The sequence below is a fragment of the Chanodichthys erythropterus genome, chromosome 8, assembly GCF_024489055.1.
Source record: "Chanodichthys erythropterus isolate Z2021 chromosome 8, ASM2448905v1, whole genome shotgun sequence".
NCBI classification, from domain to species: Eukaryota; Metazoa; Chordata; class Actinopteri; order Cypriniformes; family Xenocyprididae; genus Chanodichthys; species Chanodichthys erythropterus.
In genome coordinates, this window is record NC_090228.1 from 29,715,206 (window position 1) to 29,726,965 (window position 11,760).

At 38.6% G+C, this 11,760-nt stretch overlaps 1 protein-coding gene across 1 annotated transcript; it reads left to right on the top strand.

Moving 5' to 3' along the window:
• The first annotated feature begins 1,634 nt into the window (after positions 1-1,634).
• Positions 1,635-10,768, top strand: arfgap3 (ADP-ribosylation factor GTPase activating protein 3). The gene is made up of 16 exons (XM_067392515.1): positions 1,635-2,079; positions 2,455-2,573; positions 2,668-2,740; positions 2,825-2,956; positions 3,033-3,113; positions 4,487-4,562; positions 4,643-4,711; positions 4,779-4,828; positions 4,986-5,119; positions 5,303-5,440; positions 7,885-8,004; positions 8,080-8,148; positions 8,229-8,346; positions 9,613-9,700; positions 9,785-9,915; positions 10,008-10,768. Exons 1-16 carry the CDS (start codon positions 1,882-1,884, stop codon positions 10,023-10,025), a joined length of 1,614 nt encoding a protein of 537 aa, XP_067248616.1. The 5' UTR covers positions 1,635-1,881; the 3' UTR covers positions 10,026-10,768.
• Positions 10,769-11,760: the final 992 nt, after the last annotated feature.

Genomic DNA, 11,760 nt, shown 5'->3' on the forward strand with positions numbered 1-11,760 from the left:
CTTTTTGTCACTACCAAAACGATGTCATGACCAAAACGTGGTGAAACAACTTTTTGAGCTGCTCAAAGATGCTAATCATCACATGGTTAGCTAGCACAGTTCTGAACAGTTGTACAAAGGGAAAAAAAAGAAATTATCAAATAGCACTCAGAAAAACATTAATGTCACTACTGAAACTTTACCATGTTTCGGTAATGACAATTTTAGACACTTTTGAGCCGCTTTAAGTTGCAAATCAGCACATGGTTAGCTAATGCAGTTCTGAACAGTTGTACAAAGAAAAAAAACTAAATTTTATCAAATAACACTCAAAAAACAATGTCACTACCAAAACTTTACCACGTTTCGGTTAAGACTGTTTCGGTAGTTTTTCGATGTTTTTGAGCCGCTCAAAGATGCTAATCATCACATGGTTAGCTAACACAGTTATGAACAGTTGTACAAAGAAAAAAAAATTAAAATTATCAAATAACACTCAAAAAACAATGTCACTACCAAAACTTCACCACTTTTCTGTTATGACTGTTTCGGTAATGACAATTTTAGACACTTTTGAGCCGCTTTAAGTTGCAAATCAGCACATGGTTAGCTAACGCAGTTCTGAACAGTTGTACAAAGAAAAAAAACTAAATTTTATCAAATAACACTCAAAAAACAATGTCACTACCAAAACTTTACCACGTTTCGGTTAAGACTGTTTCGGTAGTTTTTCGATGTTTTTGAGCCGCTCAAAGATGCTAATCATCACATGGTTAGCTAACACAGTTATGAACAGTTGTACAAAGAAAAAATAATATCAATTAACACTCAAAAAACAATGTCACTACCAACATTTTTATTTATTTATTAGTTTATTTGACAGGGACAATGCAGTCAGACATAGCTACAGAGCAAAGTTTGCAGCCGATGTGATGCACAGAGAGTTTATAGCGAGTGCTAATTTTCAACTCCCGTCCCTGGATGGGCCTTTCTAGAATAAATAATAATTAAAGGATATTAAATTTTTAAAAAATACACAGTGCAATTTTACATATTCAGAACTCACTCATTCTAAAAACTCATTCTAAAAAATACACAGTGCACTTTCAGACACTTTTGAGACGCTCAAAGATGCTAATCATCACATGGTTAGCTAGCACAGCTCTGAACAGTTGAACAAAGAAAAAAAAAATATGGAATAACACTCAAAAAACAATAATGTCACTACCAAAACTTCACGTTTCAGTAGTGACAATTTTCAATATTTTTGAGTGTAGCTCAGATGATAATCAGCACATGGTTAGCTAACACAGTTGTACACACATAAAAACTAAATTTTATGGAATAACACCCTAAAAAGTTTGCTTAGCTGCAGAAAACCGTGTTAGTGACGTTAAAGCTCCACACAGATTTTCAGACTTGAACACATTTAACTCAGAATGATGGATCTCCCTGCTGTGAAAGAGAGATTTCCTGTTCAGAAATGTAGAAGTGTGTTGAAATCAGACTCAAACACACACTGTTTCGGTAATGACATGACAATGCAGAACACGTTTTATTTTTACATCAAATTTCATGATTTACAAAGAAAATATAAAATAAATATTTTTGGAGCTTCACTTTTTCACAAGTTGACATTTAGGGGACAGGGTTCGGGACAGCCAGCTCCCAACTGAAAGTACCCAATAAATGATGATTTTATGTATATTAATCTTACTGATATTTTAAATAATATTGTGGGATTCAGTAGATAATAGAAGGATCTTAGTAAACAATGTGAATATCTTAATGCTTTTCAAATGTGTTTTTGGTTGTGGGACAGCACCAGTTCAGTAGAATGACCCATACATGTAACAATACATACACAAACAAACAAAGAAAAAGTTCGTCGTGTCTGTTTGCATGAGTGGAGCGTTCGTGAGTCTTCGGCCAATCAGCGCGCGGCGCGGCGGTGACGTCACCGCGGGAGGAAGTGAAGCGCAGATGCGGGATCGATCAGTTTCTTCATTCCGTCTTCACGCAGCTGTAAACATGACGGACCCCAGTAAACACGACATCACCACCGTCCTCAAGAGACTGCGCTCCATTCCCACCAACAAGGTGAGTGTGACCCGCGGAGACGAGGCGCTGTCCCGCCGGGAGCAGGAAGAGTTTGACACGTCACATGTTTACATCAAACATATGGCAGGAGAAGTTGCTGTTTTTGGACGCGAATCCTGCGTCATTGTGCTTATAAACCGGATTAACTCGTGAAAACAAGTGCACAGACTCAGACTCGAGCTTTGGTTGTCATTTTTAGACATTATTTATGAAAACTAACTCGTGTTGGAATTAAACATGCAGAACAAAAAACACAAAACTAAGTGGAAAAACATCAGATATGAGCTAAAATGTCTCTGTGTGAATGTGAAACATTATAAGACTGTTATATGGTGGTCATGATGATGATGAAGATGGTGGCGTGTGTCTCCACAGATGTGCTTCGACTGCTCGGTGAAGAACCCCAGCTGGGCGAGCATCACATACGGCGTGTTCCTGTGCATCGACTGCTCCGGGACGCACCGCTCTCTGGGGGTTCACCTGTCCTTCATCAGGTGCACACACCTGTCTCACACACACACTGAACTATCGAAAGACGGGTATTTATGAACACAAACATGGCTGTAGGTTCTGATGGTCTCTCTGCAGGTCGACGGAGCTGGACTCTAACTGGTCGTGGTTCCAGCTGCGCTGCATGCAAGTGGGCGGCAACGCCAGCGCGGTGAGTGTGTGATGATGATGATGATGATGATGATGGTGTGTCCCGTGAGTGAGGGGCGTGACTGTGACACCTGTGTCCCCACAGAATGCCTTCTTCAGTCAGCACGGCTGCAGCTCCAGCGCCGCCAACATCAAATACAGCAGCAGGGCGGCGCTGCTGTACCGCGAGCGGATCAAGAGTCTGGCCACGCAGGCCACCCGCCGGCACGGCACCGAGGTGATGTCGCTGACACACAGGTCACCTGATCATGATGATGATGATGAAGCTCATGTCTCTCTCTCTCTCTCTCTAGCTGTGGCTGGAGGGTCAGGCTCCACTCTCACCCACGTCACCCGGAGACAAACACGAGGATTTCTTCGCGCAGCACATCCAGGTCAGGATCAACACACATACACAGTATAAAATCATATGATATAATATAAGGCACATATATATACACTTTACGATAAGGACTCATTTGTTCACATCAGTTAATGCATGAACTAACGGAGTGTTATATTCCATATACAACTTTACGTTCATGTTCACATTAACTAATGTTATCAGTAACAACTTAAAAAAATGTATTAGTAAATGAACATTAACTAACATCAATAAATGCTTTAGAAGAGTTTTTTTTTGTTAATTTATGTAAACTAATGTAGTTGTTAACTAATGCTAACCAATCAAAACCTTTTTGAAAAGTGTTACCAATATTTCATGTCATTGTTTTTATGTAAAAAATAACATATATATTAATGTGTTATAACGCCCTAGCAACCACCCAGAACACCTTAGCGACACCCTAGCAACTACCCAGAACACCTTAGCAACTACTCAGTACACCTTAGCAACTCTCTAACAACCACATTTTGTGTGAGTTTTCTTCATAAAATCTAGTTGTTTTTCTTTTATAGCAGAAAATCAACAACAACAAGTCAAAATCTTACATAGTAAACAAAGTTTATTAGAAGGCTGTTGACATAAATTTACAAACAATGAGTCACTGATTCATGCATTTATCATGTAATGGTTTTAATAATTTGTCTACTATAGTTTGTCTGGTGAATAATATAATATAATATAATATAATATAATATAATATAATATAATATATTATAACATAATATAATATAACACCATAATATAATATAACAAAATAATAAAACATGACATTATATAACATATAATATAACATTTAATATAGAGTAATGTATAATATAATATAAATAACATGATGTAATATAACAATATAATATAAAGTAATATATGATAACAATATAACTTGAATTATAATATAACATAACATAGCATAATATAATATAATATAACATATTATAACAATGTATAATATAAAATAAAATAATGTAATTTATAATACAGTATAACATACATAATATAAAGTAATATATGATATAACATGTAATGTAATGTAATATAATATAACAAATATAATATAACATGATTTAATATAACAATATAATATAAAGTAATATATGATATAACATAACATGTAATATAATATAATTGAGTCATATGTATTTTTTTCAGAAGTTTACATTCTGAACACATGAATTTGTACATTTGTAATAAGTCATTTATGATATTTATCCCTTTAAGCTTGTGATGAATACTTCATCAGATAACACCCTAGCAACACCCTAGCAACCACTCAGAACTCCTCAGTTATAGTTTTTCTGCTGTAGAAGAATAAGAAAGTCAAACTCTCACACAGTCAACAGGATGTTTCTTCATGTGTGTGTTCAGCTGCCCATGCTGAAGGAAGGACACCAGCTGAACACGAGTGCAGCGCAGGACTCCGTCCAGGACCGGAATAATAACGGTATGACAGTGAGCTGTTCGTGTACAGGATACAGTGTGTTGTCTGCTCTGTCTGGACACTGTTGTGTTTGATGGGCGCAGGTGCCGGTGAGGAGGGTCCCAGCGTGGAGCATCTCAGCGCGTCTCCATCACCATCATCATCTTCATCAGGTGACCTTCACCCCTCAGACACACACATACAGCTGAAATCATCATAACTCATAACCCTCTCTTACAGAGCGGCCCTCTCTGATCAAGAAGAAACCCGCCGCCGCCGGCAGGAAGGCCGTGAGTTTACCACACACATCATTTAACAGAGCAAACCAGAGTTTAACAGTATTTGAAGAACCTGTGTGGGGTCAGAGATGAGGAGAAAGATGAAAGAGATCAAAGATGATGAGTGTGTGTGTGTGTGTGTGTGTGTGTGTGTGTGTGTGTGTGTCAGGCGGGCAGCAGGAAGGGCGGTCTGGGCGCTCAGAAGGTCAGCAGTCAGAGCTTCAGCGCGCAGCAGAAACGAGCTCAAGCCGTCGACAGACTCCAGGAGGAGATGAAGAGCGATGATGACCCTCAACACCTGACGTGAGCTGATCTCCGCTCTGCATCTCCTTCGCCAAAGAAGAATCATTTGATTGCATGTTAAAAGATTGATTAATCTGTTGGTAACTCTTTACAGCAAGGTTCATCAGGTTCATCTGCCTCTTCTTCACCTGTGTTTTGATCAGGAGATTTCACATCTCTCTCTCTGTGTGTGTGTGTGTGCAGAGGCTCGTCTCTGAGCCGCTCGTTTGACGGTCTGGAGCTGCAGAAGAGCGCGAGGAGGGACGAGCAGCTGATGAGCCGTATGGACGGCAAGAGGAAGGAGCAGGCGGAGCGGCTGGGCATGGGCTTCGGCGCACGCAGGTCAGTGCTGGGGGCGGCTGTTAAAACTACATTCGTTTTCTCCACAGGGAAACTCCTGACAGCTTTACAGTGACCTCCGAGATTGTTAATTAATGCTATTTGCTGCTGTTGAAGCCGTCAGTCCGCATTATTTTAACTTGCTTCAGTTGTAAAACAATCATGTTTATCAGCTGAATTCATGGTGGGAAACTACATTACCCATGATTCTGTGCTGAAAATTCCACCTATCAGAGTTGCACACGTCCTGATATTGCGGAGTTAGATGAGTTCCAGGGTCAACATGTTTTGTTGATCCTGGAACAACATTCCAGTCTGAAAATTTAGTCTAAACCCTATTCCTACCCCTAAACCTAACCCTGCCCATAAGATATCCCAAAAATCAGAGGGAAATGATTGATGAATAACACTGATGTAGAAGCACCAATTCATGATTTGTAAACTTGTCCCTCACATCTGATTGGTTGATTTGAATGTTGTTCCAGGATCAACAGACATGTTGAACTCGGCAATATCAGGTTATGCCAGAGTTGCGGTGAGCAAACCACACCAGAAGAGCTCTTTAGCTCCATCACTCCCATGAATCACTGCAAATGACTTAATGTAGTCGGCCTCCCTACGCTCTCAAAACACTGAACCCTCTTCCTTCCCTCCCGTACTACTGACAGAAGTGTCCTTCACGGGGCAACATGACCCGAAGCCCTAAAATTATACTTTTTTTTTTCTTTTTTTTCTTGTCCAGAAGGCTTATTTTATTTCATTTTGATATTTTTTCCCTAATTTTTTATTTTTTTTGTTCTTTTTTTATTTCATTTACCTTTTTTAAATTCTAGATTTTATCAAAAATAATATTAATTTAACATTTAATCATTTAGCAGACATTTCTCTCCAAAGTGAATTACAAATGAGCACAATTTAAGCACATTGTTTGCCTTCTTTCATCATAAATACAAAACACACCCAAAACCTGCTCAGAATATCTCACATTGGGTGTCTCTGCTGACCTCTGGTGTTAAAATATATATAACATGATATTTCATGACTCTTGCCACTAGATGGCCTTGTATGGAGTGAAATGAACTGTTCTCCAGGGTCCTAAAGCCTGCCTGGTCAAATCTAACCACTTCATATCTGTTTGCAGTCTGCACCGACTGATTGACATTTATTTGAAAAACTTTTTTTCTGTCCAATTAAAAACACATTCCATTAATTCCTAAGGAGATCAAATTGACCCGCGAGGGACTCTTTTGTTATTTTTTTAATTACGACCACACAAACTCCTCAGATCCATTTAATTTTTATGCATTCCAAATTCAAGTGTGACAAAAGTCATAGGGCCTCATTCATCAATGTAAGGTAGAAACAAACGAGTGCAGAAATCATCTTATGACGGGGTTTACGTGTGATTCATAGGCTGCCAATCCTATCGTACATAAAGGTGGCGGCTCAAAACAATCATCATTTAAATAAAAATATCTAAAAATTCACGGTTTAGAAGCCTCGCCCCTACAGTTTATGACACAGAGAAACATAACCCGGCCAAGAAGGGGAAGTAGTCTCATGAAAGAGAAATGACAACTGCAAACACCAAAAACAACTGCAAACATTAATTTAGATGAATAGTAAATACCAATAAAACGAATCTTATACAAACATTATAAACACTAGCCTAGGGCTATAACACATGCTTCACATTTAACGGTATTCAAAACAGAACGAGAAGAAAAAATAAGTAGGCCTAGCTATAAATTATATATTTAACATAATTATGTTTTTATAGTGACATTCATTATAAACAACAACCATCAAGCCACAATGAATTCATTTAAAGTGAAACTGAAACTGAAAATCCAAATGTTTCCATATTCACCATGTATTTGGATACTAAGCTATTATTGATTATGTAAACAAGGCTTTGTACTTCACACGCGCCATAATGTGTCATGACAACACAGTGAGGCGTTCGGTTCAGAGTGTTTGGTTGAATATTTTATTAGCAAAATCAACCTAAAACGCTCATTTATGGTCAAGATATCAATCGAAACTACATTCAAAATAACAAAAATAACACAAACACAAACAGGATATGCTTTCTGCCGTCCTGGTTTCCTTGTTTTTGGAGGGCGTCACAAAAATGAACTCCGCCTATACAGCTTTTTTGTTATTCAGTTAATTATTTAAGTGAAATATGTTTCACATATTTATTCCCTTTTCCTTTGTATTTTATTCTTTTGCTTCAAATCAAAGTTTGTGATGTTATGAATCTCTTCATAGCTGCTCGTCTTAAAACACTTTCACAAACACTTATTTTTAAATCCCTATGAGAGAAATTAATGACAAAGAAACTTCTGGAGTCAGCAGCCCTGAATAAGTCGAATAATAATGTTTTGGCCAATGAGATGTCAGTGTGGGCGGAGCTAAGCAGCCGTTTCTCCCTGTGTTTCCAGCGGCCTGTCGCACTCGGTGACGGAGGACATGCGGATCATCCAGCAGGATTCTCCGGCTCTGATCTCCTCCAGCAGAAGAGCTTACGAGGCGGAGGACGAGGACAGGCGTTTCTCCTGCAGGTGACGTCTCGCTGCTGAAGCTCTAACAGCTTATGTGTGCTCTCGTTCATGAGTGTGTCCTGCCTCTTCCCGTAGGCTCCCAGAGGAAGAGTCTTCGGATCCGTTCTTCTTTCAGCAGGCTGACGTCGACCAGGAAACTGAGAGGTCAGACGAGGCGTTCTTGTGCTCGGCCTCAATCCCAGCAGGCCGTGCTCTGAACGCCGTGTTCTTGTGTTTTCCCACAGGCCCGCGGCGAGGAGGACGACGGAGCCGCAGTACGTCTCTGATGATGCCCAGAGGAAGTTCGCCAATGCCAAGGCCATCTCATCCGACATGTTCTTCGGGAAGCAGGACAACTCTGAGGTGAGGCGCTGCGAACACTCGCCTGAGGAGTGTGAGGATCTCTGTGTTGTTAACACTTTCTAGATCTACAAATAAAAAAGAAAATTGGAGTGATATCTTGTTTTTATGTTAGTGTAGAAAATAAAGTCACACTCAGGGTCTTTGGGGTCTCCAGGCAACAAAATGTCATTTTGTAACAAAATAATTGTTTTTTTTAAAAACAAAATGTAATTTTACTCTGTTTATTAATGTTTTTACTCAATATTTGTGCAGTTTTTGGAGGATTTATCATATCTTTTAAATTTATATCAATAAATAAAACAGTATTTTTTTTTTTAAATTTAAAATTCACTTTATAAAAGACCCACATTTCTAACTTTCATTCATGGGGATAACATGGATAATTTGACATGGTTTAGTGTAAGATTTTTGCCCATCTTTTGGAAAATGCAGTTTTAAAAGTAAAAATGATCACTTTATCTAGTAGATGGCAGCTCCACTATTTGCTATTTGACTGACTGAAAGACATCTTTTCACAAGTATTTTCAGCTGGATTCATATCTAAATGAAAACACAACAATAATATTGCTTTTTGTCAAAATTTTGCATTTTTTTGTACTGAAAAAAAAAAAATTTTGAAAGTTTTTCAAAAATGTTGATTTTGAGGATGAATTTTGTCCATTTTCTAAGTGGGGTCTGTAACAATATTGAAAACTTAATTACAAAAAATACTAAATTTTGACAAAAAAGTAGCTTTTATTGCTATAATTGTGATTTCATAATATTTAGATATGAATCAAACTGAAAAAAAAACTTGTGAAAAGATGTTTTTCAGTCAGTCAAAAAGCAAATAGTGGAGCTCTGCTGCCATCTACTGGTAAAAGTGATCATTTTTTACTTTTAAAACTGCATTTTCCAAAAGATGGACAAAAATCTCACATTAAACCATGTCAAATTATCCATGTGATCCCCATGAATGAAAGTTAGAAATGTGGGACTTTTATAAAGTGAATTTTACATAAAAAGCTGTTTATTGTATAAAAACCTACTCAACAAAATACTGTTTTATTTATTTATATAAATTTAAAAGATATGATAAATCCTCCAAAAACTGCACAAATATTGAGTAAAAACATTAATAAACAGAGTAAAATTACATTTGCGTTAAAAAACCAAGTATTTTGTTACAAAATTACATTTTGTTGGCTGGGGTCTGTGCAGACCCTGAGTGTGACTTCCCAAAGGAAGACCGTACAAGGGCTAAACGCGGGTGTTTCTCTGTTTCAGTATGAAGTGCGGGCGCGGCTGGAGCATTACTCGGGCAGCTCAGCGATCAGCTCCGCGGATCTGTTTGACGAGCAGAAGAAATCTTCAGGTGTGTGTCACTGCTGAAATCAATGATGGACTCTTCTTTCAGTGATTATTCGGAGTGATTTATGCGTTTATGGTTGTGTCCCAGTGTCCGGCGGCTCGTCCCGCTTGAGTAACATGATGCCCGCCGTGCCGGACATGATGCAGCTGAAGAGCGGCGTTCGGTCAGTGGCGGGAAAGCTGTCGGTCATGGCCAGCGGAGTGGTGTCCTCTATACAGGTCAGCTTCAGCTTCTGCTGAACCCATTAACCAAACCCGTTCATCCATTTGGATCCATGCGACTGACACTGTTCCTCTGTGTTTTCCTGCAGGATCGCTACGGCACATGAGCGTTGCTAGAGCACCCGCGGACACGACCATCACTGAGTGAAGGAGCTTCTTATCAGCTTTTCTCTTTTCTTCTCTATATCTTATTTAGTTGGGCAGCATTTGGTGTGTTTGATTGGGATTCTGTTTGTCGTTTGGGAAATGTGCGCTTTGGGGAGCAGAAATCTGTAATTGAAGTGAAATATTTGCACTCATTTACTATTGCACTATTCTGAGATATAAACTCAGTTCTCAAACTGCACTACTTCAGCTGTGTTTCCTACAGTAAAGCGGGAGTAACTGTTGACTGATCATGAGAAGGAGGAGGATTATGGTCACATGCTCATCAGAGCAGCGAATGTGATGATGTTCTGCTCATAGAAGGGCTTTATATGCTGTATGAATGTGTGATGATGATGATGATGATGAGCAGCTCGCTTCACACACTACCAATGATCTGATGTGACAATCGTTTACCTAAGCCAGGGGTAGGCAAGTACGGTCCTGCAGAGTTTAGCTCCAACCCTAAAAAATCCTCACCTACCTATAGCCTTAGTAATCCTTAAGAGCTTGATTAGCTTGTTCAGGTGTTTGATTAAAGTTGGAGATAAGCTCTGCAGGACTGAACTTGCCTGCCCTTGACCTAAGCCTTATTAATCTCATTGCCATTTATATGTTTTGTTTTTCTCATTTATGAACATTTATCAAACATGAAGGTGGGTGATTTATCTGGTTTAATTCAATAAAGTACAGATTTGATGAATAACTGCTCCGTGTTCTCACTCTGGTCATCCCATTTTCATTTTAAAAAGAGAATGTAATTATTTTTCTAAAATAAAAGGACATATATTTGTATTTTCTTTTAATAATACAGAACCAAAGAATGGAGAAATAAGTACATTTCCTGTTTCTTCTTCTTTGATTCACAGGAAAGGAAATCAATTGAAAACCCAACAGAAAAATGCTTAATTTTTGAATGGCATCATATCTGCGTTACCCTCAGTTTCCAGGTTTACTTCCATAGAAACCATGGAAACAACAAAGACCCTTTAATATATTGTTTTATTAGACAGGTGAGCAACTGTTTGGATACATTCATTGACAAAACTAATTGTTATACAACTCAACTTATTGTTTGAATCTCATTTTCTTGAGCGCCATGTTTTTACCAAGCCTCGGGGACAACACTTTTGTATTATGTGGCTAAAATAGCATAATCAGAGAGCGCTTTCTCTATCATACATTTAATTTAGTTGCATATACTTAGCAACAGTCATTTAGTCATCCAGCTTTTATTAATATGATATTCTAATATCGATCTAGCTTAGTGCAGTGTGTAACAAGTCTCTTATACCAGCCACCGAGTGAACGCACATTATAGCATAACTTTCACTCAAATGTATTTAGTATGATTGTTTTAACCATGTAAAACAGTGCTGCGTTACTCCACATGTGCAACAAAGAGAGGAAGCGGCCGACTGCAGTACATAATAAAAGCTCCACAGGTCTCGAGACCGGTGTGTATCACAGGTGTCTCTCATTAGCATTCGCTCCAGCGATCTCGTTCTGCTGTAGCACGCATTGCCTGATGTGCACCTCTCCAAAAATGTTTCTGCCCAAGTCCATCGGATTCCCTTCCATTGGGAATGGAGGTAAAAACAATGACTTCCATAATTAAACACTCATTCATGGCGTCATCAAGCTATGCCTCTGTTTTGAATATGCGACCTCTAGTGGTGAAACTTACATATTGTGTCT

What these genes read in the sequence shown, in the direction of transcription:
- arfgap3 (XM_067392515.1), top strand. Translation starts at nt 1,882, where the DNA reads ATGAGTGGAGCGTTCGTGAGTCTTCGGCCAATCAGCGCGCGGCGCGGC. An exon ending in TCTTCGCGCAGCACATCCAG is followed by an intron (nt 3,114 to 4,486) that starts GTCAGGATCAAC and finishes GTGTGTGTTCAG; the next exon opens with CTGCCCATGCTGAAGGAAGG. An exon ending in GGAAGCAGGACAACTCTGAG is followed by an intron (nt 8,347 to 9,612) that starts GTGAGGCGCTGC and finishes TCTCTGTTTCAG; the next exon opens with TATGAAGTGCGGGCGCGGCT.